Consider the following 18,811-nt stretch of genomic DNA (forward strand, 5'->3'; position numbering starts at 1 on the left):
CCGTTCCAAATAGATTCAGACGCCGATCTTTTCATGTACTTAATTCAAGGAATTAGGTTCGGCTCATGAAAAGATCGGCGTCTGAACTGGGCCTTACACAAAGGAAAGTACTCGGCGAACATTGTAAATAAGAATGATAAAATAGCCGAATTGAGGATTGAGATTTCTGACCTCAAAGAGCTCACTTTTATACAAAAGAGATGAAAAATATAATTGCGTGCGCTGATTCTAAAAAAACCTGGGTTTAATATCAGCGAAAGCAGAACAAACAGCTTAAGACACAGAGCGTTAAAGCAATTTAAAATGTAGGCTTACAGCCAAAATCCGAGAAAATGAAAATTTCTTTAAAAACCTGTCAAACTATCAACCATCAATGTCAAAGCTGTTAGTATTGTCTGTTTCCTGGGGAAAATAGTAAAATTAAACGAGACTTACCTGTAAGTTGAAGTTTGATTGAAATTCTACCGAGTTATAAAGTGCTGGGAGATTACATGAGATAGCAAGCGCATGCGCCAACTCAGTCTTTAAAAACTTAATGTGAGTGATTCAAGGCACCACACTGCATTAGGGTGGGTGGGAGGGCATGTAATCTCCCAGCACTTTATAACTCGGTAGAATCGCAATCAAACCTCAACTTACAGGTAAGTCTCGTTTAATTTTACTATTCTACCTCGTTATCGTGCTGTAAGATCACAGTTTTGAAGCAACACGAACATTAGGCATTGTCATGGCAAAAATTTTATTTTACACATGTGTGTTACTTCACAGTGCTGAGTACCCTGTCAGCAAACATGTTCTCTCTAACAATAGGTTTTCTTGTAATACTTGGCAAACGTTGACTCAGAGCACCACCCAGCTGTTTGCAGAATGTCATCAAGACTTACTGAGGCATTGTTGGCGGCAGATGTACTGGCAGCCCTTGTGCTGTGTGATTTAAATCTGGAAGTGTCAATTCCAGAGTCATTGAGAACAATCTTCACCCACCGGCTTATAGTATCTCTACTAACTTTCTTGAAAGGTTTTTGATAACTAACAAACAATTGGCCTTCTGAGCCTCTTAAGTTTTGTGTTCTTGTTAAGTACTCTTTTAACATAGATACAACACATAGCGTTTTATCCTCAAAAGCTGTAAGTTTAACAAGTGGGTTGTTAACTCCTGGTCTGCTTTGCTTCAGGTGTCCCACAAGCTGGAAGGTGTAGCAATTATTTGAAAAAGACATGCGGTCAAATTTCAACATATGTACTGTCTGACCTCTTTGGCCAGAAACTAATAAAATTAACACAACGAGTTTCAGTGTCAGTTCCTTTAATGACAATGTGTCCACAGGGGATAGAGACAGAAGATATTCCAGGACAATTGACACATCCCAAATTTCTGTGTATTTTGGTCTTGGAGGTTTTTCTTGAAAAATGACTTTCATCAGCCTGGACACTAATGGGTGTTTTCCTACATATGTCCCATCCTCTAAAGTAACATAGCTAGACAAAGCACTTCTGGCAGTGTTGATGGCATTGTATGTAAGGCCTTGTTGATATAGCACAGTGAGAAAATCAAGCACAGGCACTAGAGATGGTTGAGTGTGATCGATTTACTTCTGAACAGAAAAGTTTTGCCATTTCTTGATGTAGGTACTGTATTGTTTCTTTGTTCCATTTCGCCATGAAGCCATGATGAGCTTTGCAGCTGCTTGTGAAATACCCTGATCCTGGATGGACTGCCAGACAGGAGACATGCTAGCATAGTCAACTTCTTTCCCGAGGGGTGAAACTTCTGGGGAGAATGCGACAGTGAAAGTAGGTCCTGGTGCTTTAGCAACACAAAGGGAATTGTAATTATCATTGTCAGAAGTTGTGGCCACCAAACTTGAGTGGGCCAAAATGGTAAGATCATGATTCCCTGTGGTACTTGATCCTCCAAAATGTTTTGTAAACATCTGTGAATTTGACAAAAAGGTGGAAAAGCATAAAAATACAAGGAATCCCAGCTAATAGTAAATGCATCCACAAAACAAGAGGCTGGGTCAGGTTTCCAAGAGACAAACCTGGGGAGCTGTGTATTAAGTCTACTTGCGAATAGATCAATTTCTGGGATGCCCCAATGGGTAGTTATTTGTGTAAAAAAATCTCTCTTTTTAAGGCCCATTCAGTGCGGTCATTAAATAAGCGGGACTCTTTGTCAGCCTCAGTGTTTTCTACTCCAGCAATGTGAGTTGCTGTTAACCAGGTGTTGTTATTTACACACCAATCCCATATGTTATATGTCACTTGATTGCAACTTGGAGATTTTGTTCCACCCATAGCATTAATATACGTTACAGCTGTTGAGTTGTCACAAAGTATTTTGACATGCTTATTATTTAGCCTTTTACCAAAAGCTTGCAAGGCGAAGTGAATTGCCTTCAATTCTAACTCATTGATGTGCAATTGGCTTTCTGCAGCAGACCACAAGCCTTGGGTTGTATCACCATCAAGGTATGCACCCCAACCCTTTTTTGACGCATCAGTTTTAATCTCAATGACAGGATTTCCATGTGCTATTGGATTTAAGGCCGTATCTACATTTTCAATCCACCAAGCAAGATCATCTTTTGCACTTGGGGACAGGGATATGAGAGCCTCAAAGTTACCCTTACGTTCTCTTAGAGCCAAGTTCTTTTCTATTTCTAGTTTCCTATAATGAAGTTTCCCAAACTGTACCCCAGGTAAGCTGGAGACAAGTGTGCCGACTAATTGGGCTAGCTCGGTGATGGTGGTTTCATGCTTGTGTTGCATTGCTGTACAGTTAGCTTTTACTTTCACTTTTTTGTCATCAGTGAGGGTAATTGTCATCGACACAGAGTCAAGGACAAAACCTAAAAATATGATTCGCTGAGCTGGTGTGACAGATGATTTTTGCCCATTAATCACAAACCCCAAACTTCAAAGTAATCTCTGCGTATCAGAGATATTAAGCAGGCATTCATTGGCATCTCTACCCTGGAGGTACGAATCATCTATGTACCCCACATTCAGGTGACCTTTCTGTCTTAAGGTAGAGTACACTGGTTTCATCAACTTAGTAAAACACCTTGGTGCAGATGAAAGCCCATTTGGCATACATGTATATTGGTAGAAAAAAACCCTTCCAGTAAAATCTCAGATACTTGCGATGTCCTTAGCAATGGGAACTAAGTAGTGTGCATCTTTTAAATCGATTGATGCCATGAAACAGTTTGGAGTCATGAGTCGCACAGCAGACCACAGAGTATCCATTTTGAAATGGTGTTTCTCTATGTACTTGTTAAGCCCCTTTAAATTTAAAATCATGCGGTATTGACCACTTTTCTTTTTTCTGACAAATATAGTGGAAATGTATTCATCTGGAGTGTGTACAGCAGGCTCCATGACACCTAATTCAAGCAGGTGAGCAATTTCTGAGGTAATTATTCCTTCCTCTTTAGAGTCAAACTGGATTTCAGGCCTTAGCCTTAGTTGAGTTGAATTTGCAATCTCTAGGTGGCAGTGCTGTACTATATCCAATATATCTTGGTCTGCTGTGATACTCATCCATGTTGAAAGAAAGTGCCTCAGCCTACCAGCAAATTCATTTGTTGTTAGACTAACCTGTATAGGGTTTGAGCTTAGTCGTTCTTCTTCTTCCCCTCCTGCTTCCTTCTTAAGTGGAGGGGTCTCTGGAAGTTTAAATTCTTGAACTGCTTATTGTTGGAATTGTGAGGGCGATCATATTTCTTTCCACGCCAGTATAGAGTTTAATATGCGTATCTAAACAACGGATTAAACCGGATTACACCGCGGTCCTTAATTCTCCGACTCCATACTCTCTTCTTCTTCGTTCCTATCCTATAATAGTCTTTCTTATATCCCGGCATACACTACAACCCCTCTTCTCCTAAGGAAAAGACTAAACATAACGAAACAACATGAACGGGTCAAAACGTCTCCAACACGAGCCAGATTAAAGTGTTCAGTATTCTAATTAAAATGTTCAATAAATGTTCAACAAAGTCTCGCTCACCCCTCTTCTCCTAAGGAGAAGACTCAACATAACGAAACAACATGAACGGGTCAAAACGTCTCCAACACGTGCCGGATTAAAGTGTTCAGTAAACTAATTAAAATGTTCAATAAATGTTCAACGAAGTCTCACTCTTCCACCGAACAGAGTTCATACACTTCGTAATCTTTTAAGTACTCCGGTGGCTTCCTTTCCCTTACTGGTCTCCCTTGGGGTTCTGTTCTCCTTCCAGTGTCATCTTCCTCGGAAGAGTCATCTTCAGCAACTTGTTCATCTGCGGTTGTATCCTCTCTCAAGTATTTCTTAACATCGGCCACGTTTCTCCTCATGTTTACTCCTTCGGGTGACGATATGATGACCTCGTTACCGTGCTTCTTGCTGATGGTATATGGGAGTGGCTCATAAGTAGTCGAGAGTTTGTTCTCTTTCTTTTGTTTCAAGAGTACTAAATCACCAGGTTCTAGTTCGCTCTCTCGAGCTCTCCTTTTCCCATCAGCATTGTCGGTTCTCTCCTCCTTCATCTCTGCATCCTTGTCTCTCGCCTCACTGTCAGAGTACCTCGAGTTTCCCAGTTCAGGAATCTTTGATCTGATTTCCCTGTTGAACAGCAGTTTGGCCGGTGTGACGCCTGTACTGGTGTAAGGTGTAGTTCTATAGGCTGTTAAGAACTTTCGCATCTCGGTCCAGATATTCTTTTTTTCAGCTTTAGCAAGCTTAAGGGCTTTAAGCAAGCTTCTGTTCTGTCTTTCAACCTCCCCATTTGCTTGAGGCCATAGGGGGGTCGAGGTGAGGTGTTCTATATCATTTGTGTCCAGGAAACGTTCAAATTCATCGAACACAAACTGTGAACCGTTGTCAGTTTTCAACGACTGTGGTAACCCATGGGTACAGAAAATCTTATCCAAACTCTCAATGACTTTAGTGGATGTCACGGACGTCAGAATGTCCACTTCGAAATATCGGCTGTAATAATCAACCACGACCAGTACATATTCCCCCGACGGTAGGGGTCCCATTAAGTCTGCGGCTAGGTCAATCCAGGGTTGACTTGGAAACTCTGTATGTCGTAAGGGCTCTGGTGGTGTAGGCAGTCCAACAAGTTGGCAGCCATGGCAGGTCTTACACCGGTTTTCCACTTGTTTATCAATTCCAGCCAACCAAACCTTTGTACGAAGTCTCTGTTTGGTTTTTACCAGCCCCTGATGACCCTCATGTGCTAAGTCTAATACTCTTTCACGTAGTCTACGTGGAATTAGCAACCTCGTTCCCCTTAATACTAACTTTCCAAGGGAAGAGAGTTCATTTCTGACCTGTTTATAATGTGGCGGGGCTTTGTCCAAGTCTCCTGTTGAGATGCACTCTTGTAGTTGTGAAATTTCTGGGTCGGTAGCTGATTCTCTCTCAATTTCTTTGATGGGTATTGCTACTGGTGCTGATGTTTCTGCCACAAAGCGAATAAATTCCTCAGCATCATCATGATCACTCAACTCTTCCTTATCAAGAAGTCGTGAAAGAGAGTCAGCAATGTTCTGTTTACCTGGTACGTACCCGAAACCGGTATGGCTGAAGGCGAAGTACCCAACGCTCTATCCGAGCCGAATTTCGGTAACTAGTCGAGTATATAGTTTCTAGGGGCTTGTGGTCTGTCAGCAATATGAACTCCATCCCATACAGGTACATGTGAAACCTCTCGCATCCCCACACCAGTCCCAATGCCTCTCTTTCTGTTTGTGAGTATCTTCGTTCAACTCCTCTTAAGGCACGACTAGCATATGCGATTACACGCTCTTGTCCCTCCTGGACCTGTGTAAGCACTGCCCCAAGGCCTACTGGGCTTGCATCTGTAATTAGCTTGGTTGCTTCTGCATTTCTGTCGAAATATGCCAATGTTTCTGCCCGTCCCAGCTTACTCTTCAGGATTTCAAATGCCGCTCCTTGTTCTGTGCCGCATTTGAATGGTACATCCTTCCTAGTCAATTCTCTGAGTGGCTCTGAGATGCTTGCTAAATTAGGAATGAACCGGGCGCTAAAATTCACTAATCCGAGGAAACTCCGCACTTCTTCTGCGTTTGTGGGTTCCTTTGCCCGGACTACTGCGTCAACACGTGACTCTCTTGGGCCGATACCTTTCCTTGATAGCAGATATCCCATGAAGGTGAGTTGTGGCATTCTAAATACACACTTTTCCGGATTGAGGGTCAGTCCTTTGTCACTAATACACTCAATGGTCTTTTGCAACCTGCTGTCATGTTCTTCAACCGTACGACCATGGATAATTATATCATCGTGGATATTGTAGGCACCCTCACATCCAGCCAGCACTTGTTGAATGGTGTGCTGATAAAGTTCCGGGGCAGAACTAATTCCGAACATCAAGCGTTTATATCTATACAACCCCTTGTGAGTAATGAATGCGGTAATAACTCTCGACTGTTGTTCCAATTCAATCTGATGAAATCCCCATTTGAGGTCTAATTTGCTAAGCACCTTGCTTCCATTCAGTTGATAGAGTATGTCATCAACTGTGGGAATGGGATGACGTTCCCTTATGATAGCCTCATTGGTTTTTCTCATGTCTACGCAGAGTCTGATGTCCCCCGAGGGTTTGGGAACCACCACGATCGGGCTTACCCATAGAGTGGGGCCTTCAACTGGTTCGATAATATCACAGTTCACCAGTTCCTTGAGTTTCTGTTCTCTTTTGTCCCTTAGCCCATAAGGTGGGGGTCTCAACTTCTGTGCAACAGGTTTAACTGAGGTGTCAACGTGGAGCTTTGCATGGAAACCCTTAAGTTTTCCTACTCCCTCAAAACACTCAGGAAAATCCCTGAGCAGGTTTTCTTCTTCCATGGCATTAATTTCAAGTTTCAGTATTGCCAGCTCTTCTGAGGTCTCTCTGCTAAGTATTGTCCTTGCTTTCTCCTCCACAACAATAAAACACACATGGCAACGTTTATCCTTATAACAAAGTTCAGTATCAAACTCACCGGCAGTAGTAAGTGGCTCATAGGATCCATAAGAGTACAGCTTTCTGTTGGATTTTCTTGAAACACATCTCACTTTCTTCTCCTTAAGCGTCTCCCATGTCGCTCTGTCAATAACATTGCAAGTGGAGCCAGAGTCGACTAGAACTCCTTCCAGTCGAACACCTCCTAGCTCAATGTCTACGGTGGGAATATCTCTTCCATTAGACTGTAAGGTGAAGGCGAAATCATCATCTTTGGTGACTTGGCATATATTTCCTTTCCTGGGTCTATTAGGATCGTCTTCCTTTGTTTTGCAAACTTTGGCAAAATGCCCCACACTTTTACATTTTTGCAAAATGTCCTTCGAGTCCACACCGATAACAACGTCCTCCTCCACGTTTAGGCGAATCAAAATGTGCCCGCTCTATGGAATTTACATTTCCGCTCCGTGAATCGCTTTCAATCGACCGTGCCTGACTTTGAGCAGCTTCCATGGATCTAGCAACATCTCTAGCCTTCTGAAGTGTGTGTTTACCACTGACAGCGAGTAGTTTCTTGCGAAGATCATGGGACCGACATTTATCAATTAACTGATCGCGTATTTGTTCTTCCTTGGATGTTCCGAAGTCGCAATTCTCGCTAAGCTGGAACAATCCGGTCACAAACTGGTCTGTTGTCTCGGACTCTTCCTGTTTTGCTTGACGGAACTGATGTCGTTCAAATGGGATGTTAACCTGTGGCAAAAAATGTGCGTCCAGTAGTCTCATAGCTTTCGCATACTGCGTTTCTTCTTCTGGGGTTGGTCCAGAGTCACTCAGCGTAACAAAAATGTCCTGAACATCCTGTACAGCGCAATGCAAAAGTAAGGCTTGTTTTTGTGTGTCTTTTGTGATACCCTTTGCCTCGAGAAAAAACTCAAAAGAACGTTTCCATCGTCTCCAACGAGGTCCCACGCTTGTCGGATGGCCTGTGCAATCGAAAGGTTGTATATTTCCAAATTCGATGTTCACGGCCATATTTGTTCTGCATATGTCTAAAAATTTCCTGTTTATCCTCGTCGCCAATTGTAGAGTTTAATATGCGTATCTAAACAACGGATTAAACCGGATTACACCGCGGTCCTTAATTCTCCGACTCCATACTCTCTTCTTCTTCGTTCCTATCCTATAATAGTCTTTCTTATATCCCGGCATACACTACAGCCAGCCATGGTGTTGCTGGCTACTTTTTGAGTGATGAGAGCTGCCGTCCTTGGTGAGCTTTGAACTCAGCCTGTTTGTGTCTGAGATGTCTATAACAGCCTTTGGGAGATCATCTCCAAACAATTCGGCCGTCACTGGATTTGATGGGCTGCAAAGGTGTCTATAATTTGTATTGAGTTGTGGTCTCATCAACTCTCTTCGTCGATAGTTTAACTCCTAGTTAGCATTTGCCAAGAGTAGCACCCCATCCATTAGGGCACTAACAGTATCTTCTGTCTGAGGTTCTGAGTTGCCCATCAACTTGTTCACCTCTGATACGACTACTATTATTCCTTTAATCAGGCTTTTCTGAACCTTTTGGAATTTTAAGTCAGTTGACCGAGCTGACTCATCTAAATTGTTTCAGACACCCTGATTGACCTTTGTCTCCGACAGGGTGGCGCAATTTTCGGGAGTTTCGTGTTGTTTCTTTAACTCCATTATTTTTTCTTCGTTACCTTTCTCCTTCATAATCTTATCCACAAGTGATGCAAGTTCCCCGTCGATAGCGGGACCGACATGTTCGGTGAGCTGTAGGGTTTTTGTCAGCTTAGTAATGAGAGGATTGCCGTTCTTTCCTTGTTCGTTTAGTCTCTTTTTCTTGGCGGGTGGCTCTTCCTCGACCAGTGATTCAACATCGTCCTTAGACACACTCGAATCACAATTATCGGCCGAGTCTTCGTCATCATTGCCGCCTGAACGTGATGCAATCAGACTGTTCAAGTAACTGAAACCCGCGTTCATTGAATTCACCATGTTCTAAACGAGTTGGGGATTGGGTCCGAATTGGGACCGCAAAGCATCTATGGATTGTTTGAAGGGACAGATTTTCCAAATCAATATGGCTGAAAGCGAGAGCAAAGCCAAACTAACTGTTAAACTAACTCAGGAAGATATTCCTGGGGCAAAACTTCCAAGGGATTCTGTTGAAAAATGTAGCGTTGTCCAGTTGAAGAGGTGGCTGCTTTGCAGAGGTGCAAAAACGACGGGAACAAGGAAAGCTTTAGTGTCGAGGTTCGTATCGAAGCTGGCAACTTTTAAACTAAGAACCTTTACACGCAATAAGTTATTTTTATTTATAACAACTTTATTTGTAATTATATGCCTTTTCAGAATTATTATTAAAATTTCCTAAGAGTAAAAATTTAATATAATCGAAATTTTCGAATTTAATAAAGTCCTCTCGTACTTATGAGTGCTCTAATTTTGACTTATAGAGTACACGACTACATCAAGCATGGATTTGATGTTAAATACTTGCGTGATCCGGATGGCGGCGTCAATTTGTTACGGAAAAAAGCTCAACTTGGCGTACTTGAGAATCAAGAGCCTGAAGTAAAGGATTCATTCCCAAAAGAAGGATTCCAACCAGATATAAAGGCACTACCAAAAATATCATTTGGAACTGTGTGGAGATTTATGATCGAAGGTGTAGAATGTAAAAAGCAGCTCTCCACTGCTAAGCCACTTGTTAAAGGATTCAACTTTTTTAAATCTGGTCATGTCCTGTACGTAGGCCACCTACAACAAAATGGCAAGCACTACATCAAAAGCCAAGTCCTCCCATCTATGAAAAAGGACAAAGTTTATACATGCTACTTAGTTATTAGTTCACTTGGAAAGATGCTAAGAGCCCACTGCAAATGCCCTGCTGGCATAGATGGGAGATGTAACCATGTTGCATCAACACTTTTTGCTTTAGAAAACTATTGTAAAGTAAGGGAAAAACTGGATGAGTCTGATGAGTCATGCACCTCCAAACCATGCAAGTGGAATGTGCCACGAAAGAGAAAAGGTGCAATACAGCCCATAAATGAGATGACTTTTGTGAAGCACGACTACACGAAAGAGAAGAAGATACGTAAGCTTCATCACTCTCCAGTAAATGCAAACCAAAATGCTTGTCGCGATGAAAACAAGTCAAGGTTTTTTGAAATGATGAAGGAGTACCAGAGGGTATCAGGAAACACTGTAGCTTGGACACATATACTGCCTCAGGAAGTAAAGAAACTTCAGGATGTAAAGGATTCTCTGCTTTCACCAGTCAAATGTCATCCCGTGTCAGCAAAAGAGCTAAAAGAAAAGTTTGAAAAAGCAAAGAGAAATCTTATGGTTGATGATTTACAAAGGCAAGATATTGAGGAACAAACTAGAGGTCAATCAAACACTGAATTATGGCATCGCCACAGACAACCAAGGATTACTGCCACAAAATGTTACCGTGTAGCTGTACAGAGAGAAAGTACGTCCCCTACTAAGATAATTAAAGATATACTTGGTTACAACAAGGCCTATCAAAGTAAGTCAATGGAGGAAGGACTGAAAATGGAAGACCAGATTATCAATGATTACAAGCTTCTCAAGCAAAGTCAAGGAGATGAAGGCATAACAGTCTCAAAATGTGGGTTTTTTGTTTCAAAAGAACATGGTTACCTCGGTGCTAGCCCCGATGGCCTTGTACATGATCCATCAGCCTCTGATTCAGAGGGACTTATAGAAGTTAAGTATGTCCAGACATCAAAGGATGAAACACTAGAAAAGGTATTGTTACGCAAGAGCATTTGCAAAAAGAACAGTAATGCATTGAGATTAAATGACAAACACAAATACTTCTACCAAGTCCATCAGCAAATGTTTGTTACTGGAAGAAAGTGGACAGATTTTGTTGTAAAGGGTTCAGGCTGTGATTCACTGTTTTGTGAAAGAGTACATTTTTCAATAGACCGCTGGAAGTCTATTTTGCCCAAGCTGGAATCCTTTTTTAATGACTGGATTGTTCCAGAACTTGTGTATCCTAGAGTCAAGTATGGAATTCCTAAATTGAATGCTCGTTCAGTTTAAAACAGTCAAAATCAATGTGTTCATTTCAGTAAAAGTGTGTAATTTAAGAAAACTATACAATGAAATAGGCAAATCAAAATTTAATGGGAATTAGTGGTTTGCCCAAATTATGTTGCACACTTTTTAGTACTATCAGAGTGTAAACAATATATTTGTGAAGGTAGAATGGTTTTCAAAAGCCTGTGAAACACGTACTAAGTTTTGTACATGTTTAGTGCTTTTCTGCTTAAATGCTTTTGTTTCTATTGTTTAATACTGGCACTATTAGAAAGTAAATAGTATTAATTGTTTCACAGGTTTTTTAAAAACCACCCTATAGGTATTTGCTATAGCTAAGATTAGATAAACTTTGTCTTGAAAGAAACAGCGATCTGTTTTGTCTATACACATTAACTCAGTATTTTTATACATTGTACACAGTTATGTTCATATTTGACTGAGTAAAATATTTACTAACTACATGTGTAGTGTGCTTGGATTATTGTAATGACTTATAACCAGTCTGGTTACAGTCCAGTGGTATGATGGCAATATCATAATACATTATCAAACACTAGTTTATCAATGCTATTTTAATGCAAGGCAATAAAACATAAATCCATACCATTGTTAAGTATTAAAATGTTGCTTTATATTCACATAAATTTTAATTAATCAAAGGAGGGTAAAAATTAGAAAGTCCAGCCACTACAAATAACATATCAGATGCTATGGGGGCAAGAGTAATTGGAGTTCGGTGGTCAAAGATGTGCCAATTCTTTATTCTCTCCATCAATCGCTCAACATGTACTCTCAAACTGGCAACAATCTTGTTGTGGTTGGTTTCTTCTTTTGAGAATTGTGTATCTTTAACCAAAAATGCTGGTCTAATCAGTTCTGCTCCCACAGAAGCAAGCTCATCAGTGCAGTTGAACCCTTTGTCTGCCATAACTTGATCATAAGGTTGTAACATGTCCAACAGTCCACTTTGAGCTGTTATTTCCTTGTCAGAAGTTGAACCAGGAAATAGCTCACTGACAAAACATAAAGCACCCCTGGGTGTTATACCAAGCAAGGCTTTCATCGTCGTTCTAGACTTGTATGACGAGTAGCAAGCAGATTGAGAATTAAGTGCTGAAGGTTTCTCCATCTCAAACTCTGTACAGTCCACAATAATGACACAGTCTGGATAGAAGGATTTGAAAATGTCAGGCATGTAGAGTTTGAGAACTTCCCTGGGTGGAATAGTAATAAGTGGCTCAAACTGTCCCCTCAGAAATCTCGTCCAGGCCCTTGAAACTTTGGATACAAGGGGTCTTGAGACACTAAACCGATGAGCAAGGTCCTTTTCCAGCAATCCAAGCCTTAATCTCACTAGTGTCAAAGTAAACTCTTGGAACTTGGTTAAACATCGAGGTCTGCCACACTGAATTCCTGGGTGCGTTCGTTCATGTTCATATTCAATATGCTCTGCTGCATCTTTAACCATGTCGAAACATATCAGCAGTGCATTATAGTCTGGTAAACCAGTATAAAAGGCAATGTCTTCAGCATTGTCTTTATATTTCTCAATATCGAAACGAAAGTTTTCAAGAGAGTGTCTTAGTCTTTTTGTTTCTTGCTCGAGTTTTAAGTTTGCCTCGAGTAGGTTTGCATTTTCTTCACTCAACTTGGCATTTTTCTCCAGCAGCTGATTCTTTTCATTTGTCAATTCACTGATGTCCTTTTTAAGCTTTTGCAACTCCTTTAACATTGTTTCGATTTCCAATCCTGTGAGAGATGTTTGTGTCTCACGATTGTTCTCATGTTCGACTGTCACTGATGCTTGTGCCATGTCTTTCTTTTCCTCCCTCTTCTTCTTTTTTGCTTCCTAAATTGCCAGATTTTCTTCGAAGCTGATGACTCTTTTTAGCTGTCGTCTAGTGCTTTCTGCCTTTTTCCAAGGAAATATAGTCGGCAGATGAGCTCGACTGAGTTTCTCGCCACCTTCGAAATGGTCTGAGCAAATTCGAGTATTTGTGGAGTCCAATTTTAGCGAATCATTCTTCAAAATGACTTTGTATTGCTTTCTGGTAAACTCATCTTTCGGTAATCTGTAGAAATGCAGATGTGAAGCGTTCCTAAAGCTGTTTGTACAGCCAGGAACGCAACAATTATAGTGAGGCATTTCAGAATTACTTTGTAAATATGACTCGTCTGTCCCTTCAATCAATCCATAGATGCTTTGCGGTCCCAACTCGAACCCAATCCCTGACTCGTTTAGAACATGGTGAATCCCTTAGCCCTGCGGTCAGCGGTCAGCATGGCGCGAAGTCGAGCTTGCCCTTGCTCCCGACTATTTTTGATTTTTCTAGCGCTTACGTTATCGTATGTGAGTGAAAATACGCTGAAAGGCTTTTGGAATGGTCCAAAACACACCCGGTCAAAATCTGTTGGCGACACAGGAGGAATTTCATCACTGAATAAGTATGCCTGCCTTTGGAAGCATGTCCGCCATCTTGGATCCTTCCCTCGTGGTAAAGGATACTTTGCTTCAAGAGTCAACTACCACTCAAATTCGAACTGCAGTTTTCACTTGATTCGTCTGATTGTTAGTGGTGGTATCAGTGTTAATCCAGACCCGAAAAGTGCGCTGTTTGCTAGAAAACTGTTGCTCGAAACCATCGACCGTTGAGCTGTGACCATTGCGTCTCATGGTGCCACATGAAGTGTGGTGATGTTACTTCAAAGCAGTACAGAGAATTCCAACAGATGGATGACTTTAGCTGGATCTGTCCACCCTACTTATCATCAGTTCTTCCATTCTCAAATACAACATTGAACTCTACGGTTAATACCTCTATTGATTCCTTCCTGGACTCTATGGACGAACCTCAAGTGGATGAAATAGCCAATTACAAGACGAACATTCTGTCTTATTATAAGTACAACATGTCTATCGCCCACGTAAACATTAATAGCATCTGGAACAAGATTGATGAAGTTAAATTATTACTAAATGAAGGCCTATTTCACATCCTTGCCATCTCGGAAACCAAGCTAGACTCTACATATAATAACTCTCTCCTGCAACACCCACATTATAGGATGCTGAGGCGGTATCGGAAAAAGGGAGGTGGTGGCCTGCTGGGATACATCAAGAACAGTGTGTCTGCATATAGGAGATCAAAACTGGAACCATCAGATATGGAGTCTATATGTATCGATGTAAAAGGCCATAACAACTCAAGATTCATTTTCCTAGTATGTTACAGGTCTCCAACTATAAACAAGCCAAGCGATTTTCTTCCATCGTTATATTCTACAGCTGAAACTTTGTTATCCAGAGAAGCTCTGAAATCATCAGTCATTTTAAGGAGAGCAGTCGCACATGAGTGACCCTTCAAAAAGCCTGATAGACTATCACTTAGTATCAACTTTGCCAAATCATACATTTGGTCATGCAAAACTCTTTCAAAGATTTTAGAGAAGCATGTTAACACAGACACTGGACGATAGTTCGCCTTATCGGTAGGACTATCCTTCTAGTAAAGGGGACTCGCATTGCCGTGTTTCCACAAACTTGGCCAAGCATGGATGGTTATGCAGTGATTTATAAGGTTGGTAAGTTGTACTGCCAATGCCTCAGAGGAAACAGTAATAACCCTTGGTTATTTTATCCGGACCAGTGGCCTTTTTAGGATTCAGAGAATCTATCAGTTTCTTTACGTAGCCCGCTTCAACTTGGTGGAAGGAAAATTGCAGTTGATTACATCTATGACTAATTTCATTGACACTAAGGTGATTAACAAGAGCATGTTCGGATAAGATAGGGATATGAGCAGCAGCACCATCTATAAAATGTTTGTTGAAGATATTAGCTATTTCCACGTTGTCTGTAATCAAGCGACCTTCCTCCAAGAGTTGTATTTGTTGTTGTTGAGTACTTTTGGAAGGTAACAAAGGCTTAAATTTTTTCCAAAATTCACCAGGGTGGGTACATTCAGCAGGAGCCTGGATAAAATAAGACTTCATAGAATTACGTTTTAAGGTAGTAACAAGGTTTCTCTGCTTCTTATATTGATTCCAGTTGTCATCAGTTGCATTTCTCTTAAATTTCCTGAAAAGTATATTACGCCTGGAGATTGTAGAAGAGATCTCGGGAGTAATCCAGGGCAGTTGATCGCCTCTGATGTATTTCTTTTTGAAAGGCAAGTGCTGATCAACAACGGTAATAAACAGACGATGCCAGTGCTCATAAATATCATCAATGTCATCATATATGTAGGCTGAGTCCCAGGGTATCTTGCCAAGATCCGCTACATAACAATCTTTATCGAATCCCTTCATACTCCGGTATTCAATGACTTTTGGTAGAGGTCGAGCAATTTTCTGCTTACGAATAGTGTAGATCAAGTCATGGTCATTGAGGCCTAGTTTCATTGTTCCACTTAAAGCAAAACGTTCCGGGTTACTAGTAAGGATGAGATCAATCAGTGACATAGAGCAGTTAGTTGTGCGAGTAGGTTCAGTAATTGTATTAGTCATACAAAAACGGTTAAAAAACAATATTGCCATTGCAATGGACTTATCAAAGGCCTTTGACTCAATCTCTCACAGCCTACTTATTTCCAAGTTGAAAGCTTATGGCTTTACCGAAAGCGCAGTGAACCTTATTCGTTCTTATCTGCATGAAAGGTTGCAACGAGTTAAGATTAGTAATAACTACTCAGATTGGAAAACAATCCAACATGGTGTTCCTCAAGGATCAATATTGGGACCTCTACTATTCAACCTATTCATTAATGATCTCACTTATTTTGTCAAAGATGCTAAACTAAGGCTTTATGCTGATGATACGACACTGTATCTGTCACACCCTACTCAGTATGCATTAGAGTTAAGATCTCAGAGAAAGTTCGATGTGCTGCAGTCATGGTTCAAGCGTAATTACTTAAATATAAACGAATCTAAAACTAAAGTATTGCCTTTGGGTGATAATCCGCCTTGTTATGAATTGTTTGCTGACCGTACTAGGCCTCCCTTGAATGTGGTACACGATATGAAGTTATTAGGTCTAACTATTAACAGCTCCTTATCTTTTAAAGCCCACATTAAATCCGTGTGTAATAAGGTTAATGCCAAAGTTAGTGCTCTTAGGAGAGTTCGTAAATTCATACCTTCAGAAGTGATGGTCAATATTTACAAGGCATTTATTTTGCCACACTTAGAGTACTGTGCTCCAATCTTAGTTGGGTTATCATCTGGCCTATCTAACAAACTGGAGCTCACTAATCAGTATGCCATTAGAACTCTTTTAAACAAGGCTAAGTCAAACTCATATAGTACCTTACTTGACCATGTGGGACTGAAGACCCTAGAGCATCGCAGATATTCTCATGCTCTCTGCCTTTTTTATAAATGCTTATATAACATGGGGCCGAATAATATTAGGGAGATGCTTTTATTTCGTAATAATAAATATGACCTCAGAGGCTTCTGCAAGCTTGATCAGCCTACTTATTCTAGCAGATTCATGCATAGGTCATATCAATACGTCACTACAAGATTATGGAATAATCTACCTGACTATGCAAGAAGAGCTCCTCTTAATATTTTTAAATCAATGCTGGACGAGGTCAACTTGACTACCAGAGTGGAGTGTGAATGCAACTTTTGTACATAGTTTATTTTATCCCTAGCTTGTTCCCTCTCAGTCTTATTGATTCCTATTTATTTCCTATATATGCATCATGATTCCCATATGATTTTATAGCTCCTTTTTATTACTATTGTTATCATCATTGTCTAGCCTGTTATATATATTATTTTGACCTGGCACGTTCACGTTAAAACGAGTTATACTTAATTGTGAAATGTGGATAAATAAATTACTACTACTACTACTACTACTTCAAATGAACCCTTAAGGGCTTCGGCAATAACGGAACCAAGAGCTGCCGCGTTTAGGGTAACACCAGAACTTCCTTCGTTTGCCAAGTTCATGGGTGCTTGAGCAGTTGAAGGCCTTTTCCCGCCTTTTTGTGAGGCTGGTTTTCCAGCTAATTTACGCACTTCATCAGTGCTAAGGTCCTCCTTACAGGATTTTTCCTTACCTCTGACCTCTTAAGGAGGGGTTAAAGATGGATTGTCAGCCATTTACAGCAGAAGATGCGGCGTCTTTTCTCTCAGTTCTAAAAGCGCAGTTGGACTGTCGAAGGCGTAAGCTTGCACTGAGTTGGCGCATGCGCTTGCTATCTCATGTGATCTTACAGCACGATAACGAGGTAGAATACTATTGTGATGGATGAGAAAAAATATAGATTTGTAAGTAGTCATAGTATCGTAATATAAGTATTATTTATTGTTAATTGTTAAGCAATTTTAGTGTTTCAAGTAATGTTAACCCTTCTTTTAGTAGTTTATGTGAATTTGACTTTGCATAATTATATATATGATCATAACAATAAAACAAAAACAAAGAAAACTAAGAAAAATGCGACTAGTGTTGACTGCGAGGGTGAAGCAAAGTCTCCCAACTAATACTGTGTTACTCTGAGTGGCACGAATGTCAAGTGCATGCTTTGTTGACTGAACCGCTGAAGAAACGTTCCTAAACAGTTTAAAAAACAGTTTAATATGAATGTAAAGTGCCTGCTATTCGGACTTAACCGCTGAAGCAAAGTCGCCCAAACTGTGCTGTGTTACTCCGAGTGATTGGTAACTCCTAGCTGTGTCTGCGTGTTCCCTTCCAAACAGTTTAATACGGATATCGAGTGCATGCTGTTTGGAGTGAAGCGCTGAAGCAAAGTCACCTAGGTCGTGCTGTGTTACTCCGAGTGACTTATAACTCCTGGCTGTGTCTGCGTGTTCTTCTCCAAACAGTTTAATACGGATATCAAGTGCATGCTGGTTGGACTCAAGCGCTGAACGAAAGTCGCCCTGCTCGTGCTGTGTTAATCCAAGTGACTCGTAACTGCTGGCTGTGTCTGCGTGTTCTTCTCCAAACAGTTTAATACGGATGTCGAGTGCATGCTGTTTGGACTGAAGCGCTGAAGCAAAGTCGCCTAGGTCGTGCTGTGTTACTCCGATTGACTCATAACTCCTGGTTGTGTCTGCGTGTTCTTCTTCAAACAGTTTAATACGGATGTCGAGTGCATGCTGTTTGGACTTAAGCGCTGAAGCAAAGTCGCGTAGGTCGTGCTGTGTTACTCCGAGTGATTGATAATTCCTGGCTGTGTCTGCGTGTTCTTCTCCAAACAGTTTAATACGGATGTCGAGTGCATGCTGTTTGGACTGAAGGGGTGACCCGGAGTCGCCCTGGTCGTGCTGTGTTATTCCGAGTGACTCGTAACTCCTGGCTGTGTCTGCGTGTTCTTCTCCGAACAGTTTAATACGGATGTCGAGTGCATGCTGTTTGGACTGAAGGGCTGAAGCAAAGTCGCCTAATCCCTGCTGTATTACTCCAAGTGAGTCATAACTCCTGGCTGTGTCTGCGTGTTCTTCTCCAAGCATTTTACGACGAACGTCGATTACCTGTTCTTCACAATGGAGCGCTGAAGCAAAGTCGCTAAGGTTGTACTGTGTTACTCCGAGTGACTGGTAACTCCTGGCTGTGTCTGCGTGTTCTTCTCCAGACAGTTTAGTACGGCTGTCGAGTGCATGCTGTTTCGACTGAAGCGCTGAAGCAAACTCACCTAGGTCGTGCTGTGTTACTCCGAGTGAATCATAACTCCTGGCTGTGCGTGTTCATCTCCAAACAGTTTAATATGCACCTTGGAATGCATTTT

At 41.1% G+C, this 18,811-nt stretch overlaps 2 protein-coding genes and 3 pseudogenes across 3 annotated transcripts; 1 reads left to right on the forward strand and 4 right to left on the reverse strand.

The window, feature by feature from the left end:
- Window positions 1-715: 715 nt before the first annotated feature.
- On the reverse strand, window positions 716-1,934 carry LOC148727867 (uncharacterized; annotated as a pseudogene).
- A 6,243-nt stretch (window positions 1,935-8,177) lies between these two features.
- Window positions 8,178-8,978, reverse strand: LOC148727868 (uncharacterized; annotated as a pseudogene).
- A 1-nt stretch (window position 8,979) lies between these two features.
- LOC148727869 (uncharacterized) lies at window positions 8,980-11,671 on the forward strand. Its single transcript, XM_088762794.1, has 2 exons — window positions 8,980-9,236; window positions 9,440-11,671. Exons 1-2 carry the CDS (start codon window positions 9,028-9,030, stop codon window positions 11,061-11,063), a joined length of 1,833 nt encoding a protein of 610 aa, XP_088618920.1. The 5' UTR covers window positions 8,980-9,027; the 3' UTR covers window positions 11,064-11,671.
- Window positions 11,124-13,590, reverse strand: LOC148727870 (uncharacterized; annotated as a pseudogene). The gene has a single exon (XR_016002341.1). The product of XR_016002341.1 is annotated as an uncharacterized LOC148727870 (transcript).
- A 2,415-nt stretch (window positions 13,591-16,005) lies between these two features.
- Window positions 16,006-18,808, reverse strand: LOC148727871 (uncharacterized). Its single transcript, XM_088762798.1, has one exon. The coding sequence runs from the start codon at window positions 18,534-18,536 to the stop codon at window positions 17,679-17,681; it is 858 nt and encodes a 285-aa protein (XP_088618924.1). The 5' UTR covers window positions 18,537-18,808; the 3' UTR covers window positions 16,006-17,678.
- Between the last annotated feature and the right edge of the window lie 3 nt (window positions 18,809-18,811).

This window comes from Stylophora pistillata, chromosome 6, assembly GCF_964205215.1.
Source record: "Stylophora pistillata chromosome 6, jaStyPist1.2, whole genome shotgun sequence".
Taxonomy (NCBI): Eukaryota; Metazoa; Cnidaria; class Anthozoa; order Scleractinia; family Pocilloporidae; genus Stylophora; species Stylophora pistillata.

What these genes read in the sequence shown, in the direction of transcription:
- LOC148727869 (XM_088762794.1), top strand. Translation starts at nt 9,028, where the DNA reads ATGGATTGTTTGAAGGGACAGATTTTCCAAATCAATATGGCTGAAAGC. An exon ending in AGGAAAGCTTTAGTGTCGAG is followed by an intron (nt 9,237 to 9,439) that starts GTTCGTATCGAA and finishes TTTGACTTATAG; the next exon opens with AGTACACGACTACATCAAGC.
- LOC148727871 (XM_088762798.1), bottom strand. Translation starts at nt 18,536, where the DNA reads ATGCTTGGAGAAGAACACGCAGACACAGCCAGGAGTTATGACTCACTT.